Source organism: Schistosoma haematobium, chromosome 2 (assembly GCF_000699445.3).
Source record: "Schistosoma haematobium chromosome 2, whole genome shotgun sequence".
Lineage (NCBI taxonomy): Eukaryota > Metazoa > Platyhelminthes > Trematoda > Strigeidida > Schistosomatidae > Schistosoma > Schistosoma haematobium.
Window position 1 is genome coordinate 3,039,948 of NC_067197.1, and position 21,388 is coordinate 3,061,335.

General features: G+C 35.3%; 1 protein-coding gene across 1 annotated transcript in view; it reads left to right on the forward strand.

The window, feature by feature from the left end:
* MS3_00006037 (uncharacterized protein) overlaps positions 1 to 21,388 on the forward strand; it is a 48,591-nt gene that overhangs the window by 26,335 nt on the left and 868 nt on the right. Inside the window, exons 12-17 of the mRNA XM_051214138.1 lie at positions 949 to 1,205; positions 3,629 to 4,145; positions 6,475 to 6,922; positions 10,685 to 10,965; positions 12,579 to 12,718; positions 17,386 to 17,918. Of these exons, the coding sequence (XP_051067269.1) occupies positions 949 to 1,205; positions 3,629 to 4,145; positions 6,475 to 6,922; positions 10,685 to 10,965; positions 12,579 to 12,718; positions 17,386 to 17,885 (2,143 nt within the window). The 3' untranslated portion in view covers positions 17,886 to 17,918. The remainder of the gene's footprint in view (positions 1 to 948; positions 1,206 to 3,628; positions 4,146 to 6,474; positions 6,923 to 10,684; positions 10,966 to 12,578; positions 12,719 to 17,385; positions 17,919 to 21,388) is intronic.

Consider the following 21,388-nt stretch of genomic DNA (forward strand, 5'->3'; position numbering starts at 1 on the left):
CGGTTAGACCAGACTACGTTCTTCTGTATAGCTTACGAAGCATTTTTGAGTAATACATTATATCAAAACACAAACTCCGTACTCAATTTAAACGGTTCTAATTTAAAAATAGAACAAATTATATAAAAAATACAAAATATTTCGAACGCTACAGTCTGTGCTATACAGTCAAAAGTTTCTCTAACACAAATTAGCGTGCTAAACAACAAAAGAAACAATTAATACAAAAGAGTTCAGTACCTGAGAATCAATAAAAATATTCCAAACAAGATGGGATCAGATATCCATCTGCAGGGATTCCAGCAATCTTCCAAAGTAGACAGTCAAAGGTTAATAGTCACACACGGAACCACGCCGTGACCTTGAGCTTAGTCAAACACGACCTTACTGTCAATAGTCCGGCAATATGCAATAGAAAATTAGGTAACAAAAGGTAAGTTTTAAATCAAAATCACATAATAAAAGCTCAGACGAGGAAGACTGAAGAACACAAAGTGTGATCAAAAGAGATCTGAACAAACGTTAAAATGCACGACAGAGAGAAGAAACAAATAAATGACTGTACTGTCCGACAAATGTGTTGTGGAGGGATAATCAGCGTTCATTTTCCGTTACAATCGGGGTGACAGTGTTTATCATTAGTTTGGAATCTGTAATCATTCTCCCCGTTCTTACGCTCCGTTCTTGCTTTCATCGTATAACATTTATATAAAAGATCCCGATTAATCGGAGGCAGTGGATAGGGCTTTCCAGTAGGAAGCTATAAACACACTCTGCCACTGCTTCATTGTAACAGGGAAAATGAGGATAACATGTACTATACATTGTGTGGGATTGTAAAGAAAGGATATATTAATCACGGTTCACGTCTTGGAAATATACTTACTAGAAATATATCTAGGAATTTATTTTATACACTATACGAATTTCATATTTGTTTTTATTTAGGCGTATATCTCAACCAGTTCTGAAGATTTGTAATCAATTAGGTAAGGGACAATATACTAAAAAACAGAAGCGATCATGGCATAAAATATTTCCATATAAAAAACAAATAATTTCAACAAAACAGTCTCTCCACAGAGTACATATGGTTGGAGCCTCTTCGAATAAAAGATTATTAAACATAAATGATAAACAAGAGTCGTCAGTTACTTCATATTCAAGTGAATGCCGTTCAGATATTGTGCACAAGTGTTCACAATGTAAGCTGTTTTTTATGAAAATCATTATTACCTGAAAGATGACATCATTTATTTGTGTAAATCTAAACGGATCTGCAAGATAATAGTTAAATACTTACCCTCCAGTCAATCATTTCTCTGTCCGAAACTAATCTTAATTGAATTATAGTTACTTTACTTTTACTTACTTACGCCGCAGACGAGCATTCTCCAACCCATTACGTCCTGGGCCTTCTTTTCTAGTTCCATTCAATTCTTGTCCATTTTTCTAATGTCTATCTCCATTTCCCGGCATTATGTGTTTTTTGGTCTTCCTCTCCTTCTTTGGCCTTGACGATTCCATGTGAGGGCTTGTCTTGTGACGCAGTTAGGTGCTTTCCTCAATATGTGTCCTATCCACTTCCAGCGATTCTTCCTGATTTTTTCCTCCGCTGGGATCTGATTTGTTCTTTCCCACAGTTGGTTGTTACTAATAGTGTCTGGCCAACAGATCCGAAGTATTTTGCGTAGACAACTGTTAACAAACACCTGTACCTTCTGGATGATGGCTTTCGTAGTTCTCCAGGTTTCTGCCCCATACAGTAGAACTGTCTTGACATTTATATTGAAAATCCTGATCGTGATGTTGGTTGATAGTTGTTTTGAGTTTCAGATGTCCTTCAGTTGTAAATATACTGCTTTTGCTTTACCGATTCGCGCTTTCACATCTGCATCAGATCCACCTTGTTCATCAATGATGCTGCCCAAATATGTAAAGGTTTTCACATCTTCCGAATCTGCTTAATATTACTGTCTCTTATACTAAAAGTGATCCTCAATACCAAGTATATTAATATATATCTTATCGAACAATTTGTTTTATTTATTATTTCGGGAAAATATCCGAAATCATTTTTAGTTGATCAAACATTCTTTTAAAGCTTCTCAGAAAAAAGATCTAGGGCAAGATTCATCTGACTAATCAAGTATCAAGTTTGTTACCTATTCTAGTATTTATATAAAGACCTTAAAAATGAACTTCCTTTCATATTTTCCTCTTCTGGTTTTGATAGAAGATTAAGTCGACGGTTGTGATATTCAAAATGTCTTCTGTGAATTCAAAATCTGAAGTTTTCAGTGGATAAGTCGTAGCAGTCATGAATTGTATGATCCACTAATTATCTTTCATATCCATTGATTTGTCATTAGTGATTTTACTAAACTATGACTTTGATAATGTCCACTATCACCAATGACTTGATGAGTATTCGTTTATTAGTCAATGGTCAATATGAAGTTGATGATATTTTCATATTTGCTATATTTTCCTGTGCTAGATTAGGGTAATGTATCGAATAATGTGCAGATAAACTATTAAAACCCTTTTAATTGTACCAAGGGAAGTTGTGTAACTGACTTCATACAACATATATTGTAAAAGAGTATACTAAATTTTCAGGCTGTAAAGTGTAGGAAATAGCCTCCACTGATGTTATGTAAGTAAATTTAAAAATAACAACTAAACAGTATCATATATTCGGTTATCACTTTGAAGTGACGTCTACTTTGATAAGTTAACGCATGAAGAGTAATATTTGGATTGTATTTACAAAACGTTATCTCAGTAACATTTTCAGTCATATTATGATGTGTCCTACTTATATTGACATAAGTAGTATATGATGTTAGTTGTGAACCGAAGGTCTGGCAGCAAAGAGACAAGAGGATCGAACAGTAAAGAATGGAAACAGAATAAAATTTGTATGAAAATGCAAGAACAATGAAGTATGAGTCATTAAAAGACAATTGATGGGCATTTTGCAAATTACGTATTTACTGTTTGATTGTCAGATTTTATTAACAAGTCCTGTAATTTTGTTAAACACATTCGGTTGTCCCCACCCGTGTTCTGTTCACTACATTTGGTGTCGCTGCCAACAAGGAGGGGAAGGGTGATGTTTTGCGAACGCCGTCTGGGCCTGGAGCTGAGGTTTTAGTTGGGGTCGTCTGGTCCGGAGGGGTGACGTCGAGTGGAGTGTTTTAGCGGGGCGGCATTGGCTGTGGCGGGTGCTGTCGACGGACAGGAGCGGTGGGACTTGCGGCTGCTGGGCGGACATTGAATGTAGATGGCTCAGCAGGCCGGTGGAGCACGGGTGTTAAGCGTCTCAGGTGCCGGGTGGATGTCGGATGTCCCCACTTATGTTCTTGTTCACTATTTCAAGATATTGAAATTGGCATTCAAATATTAAGCACATCTAAGTCATATTTTTATTGATTACTGTATTATCAGGATGGTTGGTGTTGATGAGTTGTAATGATCACAAATTATAGATCTACTAGATCTACTAACTATAAAAGCTAAATCCGATGATTAATGCATTTTTCATTAACTTTGAATAGGAAATGTTTCTGTTACTCAATTATTTTATTATATTTACAATTTGTTTCGAATGTCTTTATTTTAGTAACTGATAATTCGAAAGAAAATGAAAAAGTCCCTCCGAGATTTCATTCTTCTTTTACAGATTGGCTTAAGCGTCGAAAATGCAAATTGTCAATTGATAATAGTCTATCACCAGATGTGAATATAAAATTTGAGTGTGAGACTGGTTCAACTCCAGTATCTAGAACTGAAGAAATACTAAGTAAAACATCTAATCTTTCAAAAAATAATTCAAATCATAAAGTTCCCAATTTATTTACACGCTTTCGATTAACAAAATCTGATTATGTTCATTTGTCTGCTGTACCTTTATTACCGGAAGGTGTTGAAGTAAATCCTAATTTAGTTTCACGAAAAGATTTATTATCTTGCCAAACACCACTTTCTTATTCCTCATTTAATAGTCCCCGGATTCCTTTAACCTCTTTATCAAATAATTCAAATTCAATTATTACTTATCAAGAGATTTCTGTAAATAATTCATCCGAAAAGATTCTCAATATCTTCAGTCCTCGTTTAAACAAATCGTCAAATTCCAAGTAAGTATGAAATACATTGTAATTTCACAATTGATTGATCACTGGGTGGTGATCAATGTCATGCTTGTCTAGTCCTTATTAGTGCAGATCGAATGCTATCGATCATGTTGCAATGTGGCCACCAGTCTAGGTGACTCGACACTGCGGGCACTATGTATTGAGTTTAAGATGGTGGTTGGAGGTAGTCAACAGGAAACCCTGGACCCGGGTTTTGTGCTACTTAGCTGAGTGATAACGTCTCTGACTGTGAAGCTGGGTGACACGAGATCGAATCCGCCAGGGAGCACCAGTTCCCTCAAGATTACAGGTACACCTTGCTGAAGAGTGCCCAGGTCCAGGGTTTCCTGTTGACTACCTCCAACCACCATCTAAAACATAGTAATTTCACTAAAACAAGCGTGAAATTCACCAGGTATTAGTGACTAATATGACATGTTAACTTGCAGTATTTCATTTTTTGTCTCTCTATCTGTTGTTGTATTTCGTAAAATCGTTTCCTAGAAGGTAAAAGCAACTAGAAAAAATGTTGAGATGTTGGGGAAAATTCATAGCTAAGAGTGAAGATTCTGATCTAGTAGCGTTCTTTGAGTTAGTTGTTTGAATCATATACAATGATTGGTTTGTTTGTTGATCTAAATCTAAAACTTCGTAACCAAGTATATATTACTGTGCTCAGCATAAAATCACACTGTAACTATACTTATATTACTATTCGGAATGATCAGATTTAAGTAAATAGAGTTGGATTATAAAAATTTTGACTCACCACTAACTCAACGTTTGGTGATGTAACCACTGAGTGGCCGTCTAATTTTACATATCGAGTAAATCGTCTTCACGGGCGGCCTGCTTGAGCATCTGGGCTACCTGTTCCTGCCATCTAGATATTTCAACAAGTTATCTATTGTTGTTTGTTTTAATATATCATTATGTTTATTAATCGCATAACCTATTCTGCTGCGTTTCTGAAAAGTGTACAACCTTTCGTTGTCAAAGTTACAGAAAACTCAATAAGAGACAACATGGTTGCTGGCAATGTACAACGAAAAGAATGTACATTATTCAGTTGTTCATTCACTGAAGTGCTAACATCTAACTGGCGATTCCTCAATATTTATCGCCAGGACCGACCAAGAAGAAAGAAACGGAAACTTGTTGAAATACTTTACGCTGAGAATTCTATATTGTACCAAAATTATAATATTGAATAAAGCTAATAATAATAATAATAATAATAATAATAATAATAATAATAATAATAATAATAATATGCTAGCAAAAATAAGAATATGGATAAACTATTTTCACATAATTCATCCAGAGTTTATAAAATGCATCATTAAGTTCACTTACTGACTATCATTCATGGATTGGTTGATGTTAGACACTATCACCATTGGATGCCGGCTCAGTGGTCCAGTAGGTTAGGCGTTCGAGCATGAGACCGAAGGCCCTGGGTTTGAGTTCCGTGGGCGGGATCGTGGATGCGCACTGCTGAGGAGTCCTACAATAGGACGAAACAGCCGTCCAGTGCTTCGAGGTTTTCAAAGGTGGTCTGACATCAATCGTTTCATGATCTCAATCAAAAAATATCATTAGTGTTTTGTGCATCAAGCTGATTCATCTTGATGTCTCTGTTGATTAACTTCTTTGAGACTCGATTTTATTCAGTGTTATCTAGGAGGAACAGCTTACTATTTTTACTACACTGTCCGCATATATACGCACTGTTAGGGAAGTCCTACTAACTGCCTTCTCACAGCAAAGGTGTTGTCTACGAAACTGAGAGGACGATAAGTGAATGTCCTGAACTGCAGCCCGGTTAGTGTATGTGAAGAATCCATCTAAGGCAGTTGGAAAACCCTGATTCCAAACTAATGATGCACATGAACTCTATGATCCTGAAGGAATAATTGGTATATGAGTCTTGTTGGACACCGATTATTATGAGACTGGATCTCCTAACATTGTCTTGAGGATTAAAGCTGTAGGTCAAAAGCTTGGAAAGTGGCCTCCTAAGAAAACCACTTGCGTCTGGCTGGACACCTAGGGTTATCCCAACGGACACACAAATCCTATGATAGCTATTTTGTGTGGCCCATACGTATCCAAAAATATTTCAGTTTTTATACTGAGAAAGTTCCGTCTATTACAAGCCGACACACTCCGTTATGTTTTAGGTAGAAGACAATGATTATAAATAATCTTGATCGTTTGTATGAAAATGTTATTTATTCTGACGATGACTTTCACTATAAACTAAGTTTTTTTGCTCACTTTATTTCTTAGCTACTCTCCTGAGTATGTTCCTTTTGTTCCATTCTTTTAGATCCGATGTTATTACACCAATGAAACCAGCTTCTCACCTCACACAATTATTATCTAGTTCCATTGACAACCCAAATGTTTCTGGCAGAATTGATTTGATACGTACATCTAGTTTACTCGCTCGTAGGCAACAATACATAACGCGAATGAAAAATCAAAAAGATTTAAATTTATCTTTACCAGTCTGTGATTTGACAAGTTCCAAATATCAACAAAATCAATTCTCTAAGATATCATATAATCAATCTGTTTTGAAAAATCAACGAGTGAATAGCTTGCCTATTGTAAAGAACTATCCAATACATTCTGACAATCATAATAGATCAATACAACTGTCATTTCCATCTGATAAACATACAAAGTCATTAGATCATTCTAACTGTCCAATGAACTCTTCTAAGGATGGAGAACCGTTAAGGAGTTCAAATAGAAATTGTGTTGATAATTTGGTAAGCTCAGTGTCTCCGTATCGAGGAAATATTTTCAATCCGAAGATAATTTGAATTTAGTTAGCGAAATATGACAATTCAGATAGATTGGAATCCATGATTTATTTTTATCAGAGACTCCTGATCCTGTGTGTTATGACTCTTTCCTTTCTGTTTCTGTAGACCTCTGTCGGTTGGAAAAATATTTGAAGAAAATCAGTGTCACTTATTTCAATATAGTGAATGGATGTGTGGCTCAATTTCTCGGATTGAATTAAGACATTTACACCGTCGGATGCCGGCCTGCTCAGTGGTCTAGAGGTTAAGCGTTAGCATACGAGACCGATAGGTCTTGGATTCGAATCACGCGGGGCGAGATGCGCACTGTTGAAGAGTCCCACAATAGAACAAAACGGTCATCCAGTGCTTCGAGGTTTTCCATGGTGGTCTAGCTTCAATTGACTCATGATTTCAACTGTTAAATGGAAAATTGTTTAAATATTTTGTTTACTTACTGACAACAAATAAGTAGTCTAACGTATCTAATAAAATATTCATGCATTGTGGAATGAATACCAAGTACTCAAGATTATTTTCGATTGAGCAAATTTCTTGCCCTAATGATCTACTTTTACTCTAAGTATGAATAAAGTGAAGTTTTCTAACAGTTGAGGATGAACTTGGTCAAAACTACCTCATGTTTATCCTGTGTATGTCATTTACCCCATGATATGGTTAAGCTCCATACTTAACTGTTTCACATTTGAGTGGCTATTGTGGATGTCAATAGATCAGTCCGGTTTGGTATATGATGTCTATCACTATAATCGCAAGATAACTTTTTAATTAGTGATCATTTTTTAGACGGCAGTTATCACTCCTAATGGGAATGTTTATTTAATCGTAGTGGAGAGCAATTCAATTGGATCGCTCACTAATTCTGTTTACTTGGGTGTTATTTGTTGAGTACTAGTTATTTCATTGTTTTATCAATTACATATCTTTGTATCCACTCAGTTACAAGATATGATCAATAGATTTTGTGGACAGTATTACAACCTGTCGAATAGGGTTAGTAATTCTACGTCACAACATCTAAAAAATATAAACACAAATAGAACAAAGAAATGTATCTTACCAATTATTTGAAATCAGTTGTATAAAATTTCATTTTCACTCAATGTCCGAATGGGAATTATTATTTCAGTGTAAAATACGAAGTACACTATCATCTGATATCTTTGATGGCATGATAAAATTGTTGGGGACACCTAGAGTATTCCTTAAACAAAGCCTAGAAGGACCTCGAAAACGTTGAAAAACATTTTATCCAATGAACATTGAATGGTAGTCTCTCAGGAATATTTAGGAAACGAAAAGTCACGTATCATATTTCTGATTGTCTGATTAGTTATTCTGCTACCATGTTTAGTAGGATCCAGAACCTTCCATAAGCTCAAGACCATCTGAGATGTCGAAAATACCCTAGATTTTTTGTATATAAGCGTTCTTTTCACACTTCGCACTTTTTCTGTCGTGTTCATTTACCCTACGTTTATTTAAAAGAACTTAGGAAATTGATTCGAGTGTTCAATGAGAAGATATATTAAAATTTAGTGAATTCGCTCGATTCATGTGGTTATTTAGTCCAAAAAAGAATAGATTGATTAGTTTATTATTATCAGAAGGGCTTTTATGGATATTTTAGAAATTTCAATTGTTGAAATCATGAGTCAATTGAAGCTAGACCACCATGGAAAACCTGGAAGCACTGGACGGCCGTTTCATCCTAGTATGGGACTCCTCAGCTGTGCGCATCCACGATCCCGCCCCCTGCGAGATTCGAACCCAGGACTTATCGGTCTCGCGCATTGTATCATATCGTTATATGAAATCTTTCTTTTATATATTACCACCATTGAATTAACTACTTCTATGAATTTGTTGTTCGTCTTGTGATGCTAATGAGGTATGGCAGCTTGAACCGATACATCTATGTGCCCGATCCTACGTTGTAGCTAACTGACTGATTACAGCATAAAACATTTTAATTACTGTTACAAATCAAAGGATTGGAAGACAAAAAAGGGTAAAATGAGCTTAATTCATTCCATATTGTTTCTTGTTCCTACTTACAAAACATTTTTAGTAACTCCACTTTAAATAAGCATGAGAAATGATATTTTTCAAAAGCTAGTATGTGCTTTAGTAAAATCACCGTTGAAAATTTGATAGGTATAACCTACAATTCCCTCGATATGAAAAGGAAACAACAAATGAAGAAGATAAAGTAAGAGGTGACATATTATTAGTGTTATTATTATTTGAACACATAAATATTGGTATAAAGGAGCCTGAAGTAAATATGCGCCACACAAATTACTGGATTTGTGTGTAGGCTGTGATACTAGCTGGGTGCCCAAACCGAACTAGGTGGTTTTCTTAGGGGACCACGCTCCTATTATTCGACCAAAATGCCTGATCCACGAGGCAGTGGAACAACCTTAGGTGACCCAGTCCCATGGTAGCTGGTGACCAATAATTGTTTTATACACCATTTGTTCCTTCAAGATACTGAGGCCCATGTTCACCATTGGTTTGGAAACAGTGTTTCCCAACTCTCCTAGGTGGATCTTCAGTACCCAACGACCCGGTTAAGGCTCCGAACATTCTCTTTTCGTCCTCTCAATTTCGCAAACAAAATCCCCGTCGTCAGAAGCTAGTGAGTAAGACTTCCCTGACTGTGGCTGTGTACGCGTGGTCACGTGAGGACATTTTGAGAGAGAGAGAGAGAGAGAGAGAGAGCTGACTCTCCCCACTCTCAGGCATTTGGGGGCGATGACATTATAACCAATCATTTGTATAACTTTTAACTTTTTGAAATCAAATAACACATTTTCTCCCGGATAACACTTTTTCTCTATCTGAACACTTCAACTAAGTATTTATTGGTCAGTACTCATTGTATTAGCATTGGTAGATAAATTACTCATTATTAAAATATCAAAATAAGTAGATCAAATTGAATTGTACATAATTAGATAGTTGTTGATTTCATAATATTTTTATTCTGATTCAAAGAGTAAAATTGTTTCATTAGTTAATCTGTTATTTGTAGCTCACTTAATTTTAGGGTCTGAAATGCTTTTTTAATGTTATCGCCACTATATTAAATAGTTGATTACAGTTTCTAGTCAGTTTTTAGTTGACACGTGGAATAGCTGCCTTGAACTGTTTGGTTGTAAACAGAAATTGATAGTAGTTCTTTTCTTTTCTTTCCTTTGATACCTGTTTGTAAAAATATTTTCATACTCACAGAACATTTAATTATAAGTACGAATGATTGAGGGCCTCTTGAGGACAACCTCGAATCAACCTACAATCAAATAAAGTAAACATAAATATTGATTTATCACTTCAAACAGGAGCCACACTACAATTACCATTTAATTAACAACTAGAATTAGACAAAGATGACTTTTCTTACTATCCAGGGATCACATTCTTGTTCCATAGAACATCAGTCATTTCGAAAAAAATTTCAGTGATGATATCTAGGAGTGTGATATCAGATAAAGCTGGTTCCGTAAGTGCTAACTATCACTAGACTAAAGTCAAGTAAGGTTTGCTATCGATTGCTTTTAAGTAGAGTTTTGTTGGTATCATTTGTGAGTTTATTCATTTTTCATGATCTACATACATGATAGGACAGTTAAACGTGGTTATAACATTACATTCTACATCTATCCTAATCATAATATTATGTTTTTATTTTGTTTTTAGTCCTTTAGTGATTATATTTTAGTTCAAAAAACTAGTCCTTTACTACAAGAAACAATCAATTCAGGATATTCCCAATCAAAATGCATTGATCATGTAGTAATGAAACAAACCTCAGTTTCTCAAAGTTGTGAAAATCATCATTTAATGAAACATAAACCAAAACGTGAAAATATTTTGTCAATCTCTAACCAATCCATCGGTATACAATGTTCTATTGAAGAATTGCACTGTGATGCAAGTGTACAAACTGAAATAAGTAATCCACAAAATCTAGATCTCAGGTAATCTATTTAATCCAAATATACACAAATACTTATTTCTTTTAAATATTCATCCATCTATTTTTACTTCTATCCATAGTACACTTAATAATATTGGTTATATACAATTTACCAATGTCTCGTTTAACCAATCTGTACATGATTAAAACTGATGCAACTTTATCAGGATAATTAGTTCTTTAATATCAGAAGGGGTTTTGTGGATATTATAGTAATTTCAATGGTTGAGATCATTAGTCAGTTCGAATCTCACGGGGGTGCTGGATCGTGGATGCTCACTACTGAGGAGTCCCACGATAGGACGAAACGGCTGTCCAGTGCTTCGAGATTTTCCATGGTAGTCTAGCTTCAACTGACTCATGATCTCAACCATTGGAGTTAGTTCTTTATCGAATTCATTATGAAGTTAGGGATTAACTCTAGAAAAATTCCAATTCATCTGAACTTATGAAGTTTATGTTGTAATCATCGACTACTGTACTGAATCGTGTTAATAAGGGCAAACTACCTGATTGAGATTTATATGGCAACCTTGGTTAATGGACTAATTGACAGTGTAAATAATCTTACCATTGATGATTCATGTCATTAAAAACCAATATCGTATCATATTGAAATTCGTTTTAACATTTTACAATTTGGTTTAGTTTTAAGAGTGTTGTAACGTGTGGCTGCAGGTTAGATACGCAGCGTAAAACACATAAGGACGACCTGGAGTCCCGACTCGTCCCGCTCCCCTGTCTAGCCCAGCCAGTTGAGTCTAGAACGCAATTCAAAGCCTCTGAGTTATGAATCATTATATTTCAAACATACTCTGTTTATATACTAACCAAACAGACCACATCGTACGATAAAAATAGAAAACAACATCTATACAATATTTAACGAGTGAAATAAATAACGGTCAATAGGAAATGTTCATTTAACGTCCAAGGACATCACGAAACTTAACATGATAATGATTGGCACATTATTACTCAGCATCCATAACAAAGAGAATAATACCTTTTTTACACAAATCAATTACAAAGATGCAACCAATCATATGCTTACTGATACTAAGAGCTTATTGAATTCTGTCAATGAATTTGTAATATCATCAACAGATTCGATGACATGACATTGAAGTATACTTTATTTTTATGTTTAGTGGTCAACATGAAAAGTCTGATCTGAATCCATGTTAATCTGTATTGATCATTTAAGTTCATCTTTATCTTTGATAAGATTGATGATTCCTGTGGTATTCAACCCAACATCTTTCCCGATACTACAATTATTATATTTATTTTTAGGTACAATTGAGCTCTGAGTGAACTTATAAACACTACCCTTATGGGAAATTTGATTTCCTTGTATGGTGTGTGTGTGTGTATGGAGAATGTAAACAGGTGATAATTTTCTCCTGCTTTTTGATGTATCTTTATAACTGACAGAAAAATCTACAGTTTCTCATTTTTATGGGAAACTAAGTATGGGTCTTATAAGATCAAAGTAATGAATAGCGTTGTAGTTACTGAAGTAAGGCTGATAATTTGCTACTAGGTCATAATTGATGAAAATATTTATCACAAATATTGTGCATATATCTAATTGTTAATTTATTTTACTAGAATTTCGGAGTCAGATAGAGTTATGGAGAATCAACAATCATTGTCTGTTTATAACACTATTTTATCAAATACTGAAATGGAGCAAACGCTACTAGATACGTTTTTCAGTTTGCCACGTCCACCTTCTTCTGTCAGTTTATGTACGTTAAAAGCAGTGATATTAGTATTAATAAAATGATATTATTCTTTATTTCTTTAAATGTTATATTTTCCTCTCATATTGTATGTTTCCCACTCATATTAAACTAAGACGTGAAACAGTGGATAATGTATTAACATCTCATAGTGGACTACCTTTTTGTAAGTAACCATACCAATGGGTACCTATGATCCTCTAGGTATCGAACGCAGCAACATCAGGACAGCAAAGAGCTTATTAACTTTACTGGTGCACATTTCCATGTTAATTCGTTTTCTACCAAACAAACAACCACTTTGGATTGTTATAGGTTTTAAATATATTCTATTTTTTATGATGTTATTTCATATAGTAGTTGGCATTTTATTGAATATCTTTAGCAACTAACGATTTACCTAGTTTTACTGGTTATTGTATAGCTTTATAGGATTACAGTTTATATAAACTGTGTTATCATGACGTAACAATTTACATTCAGATATTTAGGTTTACGATGTCTAAATAACATTTAAATTTCTCAAGAACTTGAGCCATTCTGTAGTGTCATGTCCACCATGTTGACAATAACCATGTACTCACTAGCCACTTATTTCCAGAGTTCTTTTGAAAAGTTGAAACTAGTACAGCTCTGTTTTGTTATATGCAAAGCATATACAAACCAATAGCGTTGAAAATTGGTTGCATGATAACGGAGATTAATTAATGTTGAACTAACTACCAATTGAATGCCGTATTAGTAGCCTAAAATTAAAGTGTATGGAGAGAAACCTTAAGGTTCTCAGTAGAATAGCGGTTGCATACTGCAAACCAGTTTCATATTAGGACTTTATATTTGTCCAATGCTTCCTGATCTTCATTGGCTATCCAATCAAGATCGATCCGAGTTGTGATAATCAATAATCTAACTAACCTCCCTTTATTATCAGAATGGGTTTTGTGGAGATTTTTAGAAATTTCACAAGTTGAAATCATGAGTCCCCGCGAGGTGCTGGGTCGTGGATGCGCACTACTGAGGAGTCACATACCAGGACGAAACGGTCGTCCAGTGCTTTCAGGTTTTCTATGGTGGTCTAGCTTCAATTGACTCATGATTTCAACTTGTGTAACCTCCCTTGATAAACAATAGATATCAATCAATTTTCTCTGTGTGTGTATGTGTATGATAATAACCAATATCCAGTTTTTATAATGCTATGATTCAACATTGTTTACTGATATTCAACAATTAGAATTTCTAACTAGTATAGTATTATTTTAAAGACTAATTATTTTCAAATGTAATTTATCATCTACTTATATTCACGGTAGAATGATTAAATCTAATGACGAATGGGATAATCCTTCCATTCTGATTGATTAGTAATTAAGTAAGATTGACAAGTTTATATGATCTCATATTAAGTTGAATATCTCATTCAAATATAACATAATATACTTGAAACGTGAAAACATTAGTGAAGTAGACTACATAGTTAGCTGGATAATAAGTATAAATTGATTTTGTTTTAAGTATACGGGTAGAAAATGATCAGATTGAAAATATAAACTTAAGGATAAGAATGACTGAATTCTAGTTATTTATGTTGAAGATACATCTGGGCTTGAATTGCCATACCAAATCTTAATTACATACTTATGCCCGTTACTCCTGGTGGGGAAGTATAGGCCGCCCACTAGCACTCTCCATCCAACCCTAGCCTGGGTAATCTTTTCCAGCTCATTCCAGTTGTTATTCGTTCTTTTCATGTCTGCTTCCAATTCTCAATACTTTGGCATTCCTCTTTTTTGCTTCCATTCACGATTCGAAGTTAAGGCTTGCCTCGTGATGCAGTTTGCTGATTTCCTCAATGTATGTCTTATCCACCTCCAACGTGTTTTCCTAATTTCTTCTTCAGCTGTAAGCTGTTTGTCCTTTCCCAGAGAAGACTATTGATGATGGTATCCGGCCAATGGGTGTTGAATATCTTGCGTAGACAACTATTTATAAATATTTGTACCTTCTTGATGATGGTTGTAGTAGTTCTTCAAGTTTCAGCTCCGTACAGTGTGACTGTCTTGACGTTCGTATTGAAGATTGTGGCTTTGATATTGGTTGACAGTTGTTTTGAGTTCCGTATGTTCTTCAACTGTAAGAATGCTGCTCTTGCTTTGCCATTCCTCGCCTTTACGTCTGCATCAGATCCTCCTTTCTTATCGATGATGCTTCCCAGGTACGTGAACGTTTCCACCTCTTCCAAAGCGTTTCCATCAAGCGCGATTGAATTGGTGCTCTCCGTGTTGTATATAAGGATCTTGGTTTTCCCCTACTGATGCAGAGGCTGCTGTTAAACGAGTTGTCCTCATCTGCATTTGTTCTTATGTATGGGATAGGAGGGATAGATCATCTGCGAAGTACAAACCGTCTAATTGGTTTTGAGCTGTCCATTGTATTCCGTGTTCCCACATCTGGACAACATTAAATTAGCGAGTTAAATTAAAAGTCTACTTAAATAATGATCACAAGAGCGATAGTGTGAATGACTTAATATTCAGAATACGTTTACAGAAGATGGAATGATGAAGTATTTATGGTGAAATATTAAAAAAAACGACGGATCTGGAAGAAAATAAACAGTGAATGTATCTGTTGCAATGTGAGAGGTACTCAACCAATTCAATAATTTGAAATATAAGCGTTTAAAATGAAAATGATGGATCCTGGTTTAGTACCGTGACCTGATCGTGAATGTACACTATCGAGTTCTCATAGTAGAACAAAATAGCTACTTGGTTTTCAATGATTGTCTAGCTGAAAGCATTTTATACGTTTAGTTTATCGAGCCAATGTATGAATAGTGTATAATCGGTGCATCGTATATGTAAAACCAAATCAAGGTATCAGTGATTTCCTATGAATAGATAATTTTAACAAGTCAATAATAACTGTTTCCTAAATGACATGAAAGATGAGTTTAATATAATTTTTAGGAGTTCAACTTATCCCATTGTTGATATTCGTAACTGAATTTCAACGAATCTTAACCAGTATTTGCGCATGTATCGTACAAATTCCCTCAATATGAACATTTTCGACGAGTTCTATGCTTCACTGGTACTTACTTACTTATGCCTGTTACTCCCAATGGAATATAGATCGTCGACCAGAATTCTCTAACCCATTCTGTTCTAGGCCTTCCTTTCTAGTGTTTTCTTCAATGTATAACCCATTCACACCAAGCACTTCTTCCTGATTTCCTCCTCTGTTGAAATCTGTTTTGTTCTCTCCTATAATTGGTTGTTGATGATCGTGTCTAATCAACGGATCCGAAGTATTTTGCATAGACAACTGTTAATAAACACTTATATCTTCTAGATGATTACTTTATTTAATTCTCCAAGGTTCCACCTCATACAATAGAACTGTGTTTATATTTACATTGAAAATTTCGACCTAACTGTTAACTACAATAAGTCAGTCAGTCACTCAGTAACAACGTAGAACTTCGTACGTATGTACATCAGTTCGATTTGCCACACCACATTAGCACAGAGATACAGTTGTCGACTCAAATTCCTTAATGGTAGAGGTAGTAAGAGTATAAGTAGTAATCGGAAACATTAGAGCTTGAAGATGTTATTCAAGGAGTATAATCCAGTGAAATAAATTTGGAAAGAAAGAAAATAAGGGGATAAGAAGAGTTCAGAAGATTAAAATTTGGGAGAACACAAAGAGTGAATGTACTTGCGCCATTGCAAACGATTTTAAGCCATGTCATTCAGGGTCTCTAACCATCGGTTGCTATCATCTCGTAGTCCCCAACCAGGTAGTCTACACCTACCAACATGGCTCAGTCCACTTGCCAGTGACTTCATAGATTTGTGTCATGTTTTGGTCTGGACACCCCTAGCTTTCTTCCAATCTACTCCTATACAACAAAACATCGCACATCGAGGCAGTCGGTGGTCGGACATACGTAACACATGTCCCAGCCATCTCAACTGATGAAGTTTCACTACTTCATCAATTAATTTTCCATCCTTAGCTAGTACCCGTTTCCTAACAACTGTGTTACTTACTAGATGGTCGCAGAATATACGAGCAATGTTGCGAAGAGATCTACGATCAAATACTAGTAGCCTACGGATATCCTCTACTCTTACCGGCCATGTTTCACTTCCATAAAGTAGGATGGAATGAACTGCTGCTCAGTAAACACGTCCTTTGTTTGATAGACGGATATCTCGCCTACGCTATAAATGACACAGGTTGGTAATGTGAGGTGTGACATTTTTAAAGTCGATCTTTTCTAACCCCTTCCTTCTTTGTGCGAAGGCAGCATCGCTGCAGATGTTGGTTGTCGGAGGGAAACACCTTACTACTGTCATACCCCTCTACAGTCACCAGTACGACTTCGCCCTCAGACCTTGAGTTGTTACTTTTAGTCTTATCATTCTCCAATCGACCTACCTGGCATAATAGAACCTACAGGAACATATGTTCCAACCAATATAGCTCGGTTGGGTCATCATGGTAGGCAAGTCTGATCACCGCGTCAAGGTAGCAGCTACGGTCGGGTAACTACAATAAAGTTCAATTTTATCATATTGTACATGTGTTTAGTTTCTCTTCATTTACTATCTAATTGTTTTGTTTTCCTTCTTTTTTTTTCTTTTTTCTTTTGTTACTAGATATTAAAGATTCATCTAAAATTTTATCTCCTAATCATACACTTTCTAAACAAATATCTAATTCAATGATAGAATTGAATTGTTTTAATTCATTTGAAAAATCAAAACATTTAAAACTTTATAAATCAACCAGTGATCCATTTAATCTTAATAACTTGATTAATCATTATTCAATGAATAAAAAGATTATACACCATTGGAAACAATTACCAAAATTATCATTCATATCTTATTATTATTCATCTAATACAAATTCATTATATCATATCAATTCAGATAATGATGATGATGATAATGAATATTATAATTTTATTAATATACCATTATTAAGTACTATACCAAGTGATCATTTATCTTGTGATCAATCATTTGATCAATATTATCATAAATCAATCAGAACTAAAAAATATTCTAATCATTTATCATTAATCAATAAAGTTTCATTAAAGAATTCTAAAAGAAAACCTTTACATGAAATTCAATCAATAAATCATGATTAGAATTAGTTACTTATTGTTATTTATATTATTCAAGTGAGATGGTTGTTTTGTTTTTTGTAGTTTATTTTAAAGTTACATTAGTGGTAAGACTGAGGGTGAGGAGAATCTGCCCTCCTTTTCCAAATACTCTCATATAGTCACGCGTATATAGCCATTAACAGGGAAGTCCTACTTATTGGATTCTCACAGTAAAGGTGTTGTTTACGAATTAGAGAGAATGAAAAGTGATTTTCTGGCACTTTAACCGAGTTGGTGGTTATAGAGGATCTATCAAGGGGAGTTGGGAAACTTTGATTCTAAACCAATGGTGCATATGGGTTCCAGGACACTGAGGGAACACATAGCGTATAAACCATTTATTGGTCACTGGATACCATTGAACTGCAACTCCTTACGTTGTCTCCACTGCTTTGTGGATCAGAGCTTTAGGTCGAAGGCTCTGAGTGTGGCCCCTTTAAAAAAACCACCCTAGTTTGGTTTGACCACCCGAGCAATATTACTGCCCACACACAATTAAAGTAACTTGTGTGGCGCATATGTATTTATGTATTCAAATAAATAAATAAATAAAGAGCAAATAACAGTAGAGAATGAAATTTATGTTTATGATAATTAAGAAATGAAAAAATATTGGTCAACATAAGCGTCACTTATATGCTTAATGAAAAAATTGGTAAATTAGAAAACACCCTTTCTGATTGTTGGTCAGTATGGTAGAAAATTCTAAAATTTAAATATTAAATCCAAGCTATTTTTTGGGTGATCAAACTACTATACAAACATTAACTGGTTAATATCAGAAGGCGTTTTGTGGATATTATAGTAATTTTAATAGTTCAAATCATGAGTCAATTGAAGCTAGACCACCATGGAAAACCCGGGAGCACTGAACAGCCGTTTCGTCCTACTATGGGACTACTCAGCAGTGAGATAGTAACTCAACCCGCAGAAGACAATGGTGGATGTATCGCTCAATTTTGTGGATTAGTTGAAGTTAAACATTAACACCGTTCGATGCCGGTCGGCTCAGTGGTACAATGGTTAGGTGACCGCGCGCAAGGCTGACAGGTCCTGGGTTCGAATCCCGCAGGCGGAGTTGTGGGTGCTCGTTGCTGAGGAGTCCCACAGTTGGACAAAGTGGCCGTCCAGTGCATCCAGGTTTGACATGGTGGTCTAACTTCAATTGAGTCATCATCTCAGCTATTAAAATTAACGTATTAGTTCATTACTTTTCATTGTTTGTCTTTTAGGCTTAGCCCAAATTAAACTTAACTTTTAAAGGATAAATTTTTCATGTGTTTGGGTGACGCGTGAAATATTGGTCTGTAAACTGTTCATTAAAAGGGTTGTTAATGTACTGTAATTCGTATAAATTTACAAGGGTTTATCCTCACTTACTCTGTTGTATTCATTTGTTTAAAACCATCACAGTGATGTATGAAATTTTCAAGTCATATGATGGCTAGTGTTTTTAAAAAAACTGGTTTTGTCTAGACTATTAGTTTCCATTATATCCACTAAACTTAGAAACCACGCGTTGGCAACTTTATTTATCTTGGAAGTCTGATCAGTCATAATAGGTTGGTATCTCACGAAATCGCTGCACGGATTCGAAAATGTTCGTTTAACTTTTGCCAACTTATGTCGTCTATTGCGAAGGTGAGATATCCATCTATCAATAAAAAGGACGAGTATTCTGTGTGGCAGTCCGTTCTGTTTTAATTTACGGCAGCGAAGCATGGTCGTTAAGAGTAAAAGACACTCGTTAGCTACTACTATTCGACCACAGATGCCTTAGAAATATAGCTCGCATCTACTGGGAACACCGAGTAAGTAATAGTGAGGTTGGACGTAGGGTACTCGGGAATAATGGTAAATCAATTGGTGAGGTTTTGAATGTTTATCGACTGAGATGATTTTGCCACGTCTTGTGAACGCCTGAACTCCGATTACCACGACGTGCAATGCTGACTAGTGTTGGGGATGGTTGGAAGAATGTTAGGGTCGGACAAACCAAAACGTATCATCGGTGCTTGAAATCACTAACTTCTGGTCTGAACCATGTTGGTAGATGCAGACTACTTGATAAGAGTTCGCGTGACTATCGTAACCAATGATCGAAGACTCTGTGTGACGTGGCTGAGAATCGATGACAATGGCGTTGGTGTATACACTCTGTCTTCCCTTAAACTAAGCGATTAAAATCGCTTCATATCTTAGTTGCTGCGAACTAATTCTTTCTTCCTGTACTTTATCCTTATATGAAATCTTTCTTTTATGTACTACCACCATTGAATTAAATACTTCTATGAATTTGTTGTTTATCTCGTTGTGTTAATGCGGTATCGCAACTTGAACCGATACATCTATGTGCGTGATCCTACATTGTACCTGGCTGACTGACTGACCGGTATTTCGTACACTTAAAATTCAAATTAACGATGATGGAGACTTTAAAGACGATACTTTTTTTAGATTTCCTGCTGGTTTACAGTGCGAAGCGGTTAGTTATATGAGGGAGTACGTTTGTCTAAATTTTTTTCTATAAATTGATAATTATCTTGAAGTTATTTCCGAATACAGTGGTTGTCCATAATTATAAATTGTTTTGTTAGTGTATGTACCACCTCCTTCTTTCATTATAATTTCTACCAGGAATGCTTTATAGTGCGTTAACTATGCACTTTGATGCCTGGTTATTATCTTGTGCAACACTTTTTTACCTAAAAAATTGATGAACAAATCTTTATTGTCGATCTGGAAATAGTTTTGTTTTATCACTATCAAGTGCCTGGAGATAGAAACAATCTTCGTTTGTTATCCCTTTGAACAAATGTCAGAGTACCTTCTTCAGTGGCGTGATTCGAAATGTATAAAACAGCCTCAATCTCTTCAGTACAATTAAAACGTTTGTCAATGTATTAAATATGTGTAACTACTGTCTATTTCGATGAGCAATGCTTGCTAGCGAAGAAGTAGGGTAAAATAAAGCTATGGATGGTCGGTTCAAAGTGTGGAATCAGTTCACAAAATCAATGACCGTCTGTGTGAACTATGTTGATAGATGCAACCTGCGTGGTTGGGGTATGTATGATACCTCAATTAATGATTAGAGACGTAGGGTGACGTGGCTGGGAAACATCCATATTGGCCCAAATGCAGTTTCCCGGTGTGTCTCTCTAGACCTTAATTTCCAGTATCTCTCCATAAATCCTAGCAATAAGTCAAATGCAATAATCGAATACCGAATGTATACAGCACATTTAGTTTATTTTTTTTAGAAGATTTTGAATGTGTTTTTCAATGATGAGTATATCAGCTGAATATCCAATAGTCTCAAGAATATATTGTCACACTGGATCTATGATTTGTTCAAAGGGCAGAATCCTTCATCTTTACAGTAAACATTTGATTAGTTGTTGCTTCTTCGACTAGAAAGTTTATCAGAACAACATTTGACATACAGTGAAAGTCTATGGAATTAGTGTTCCAAGTATTATGAG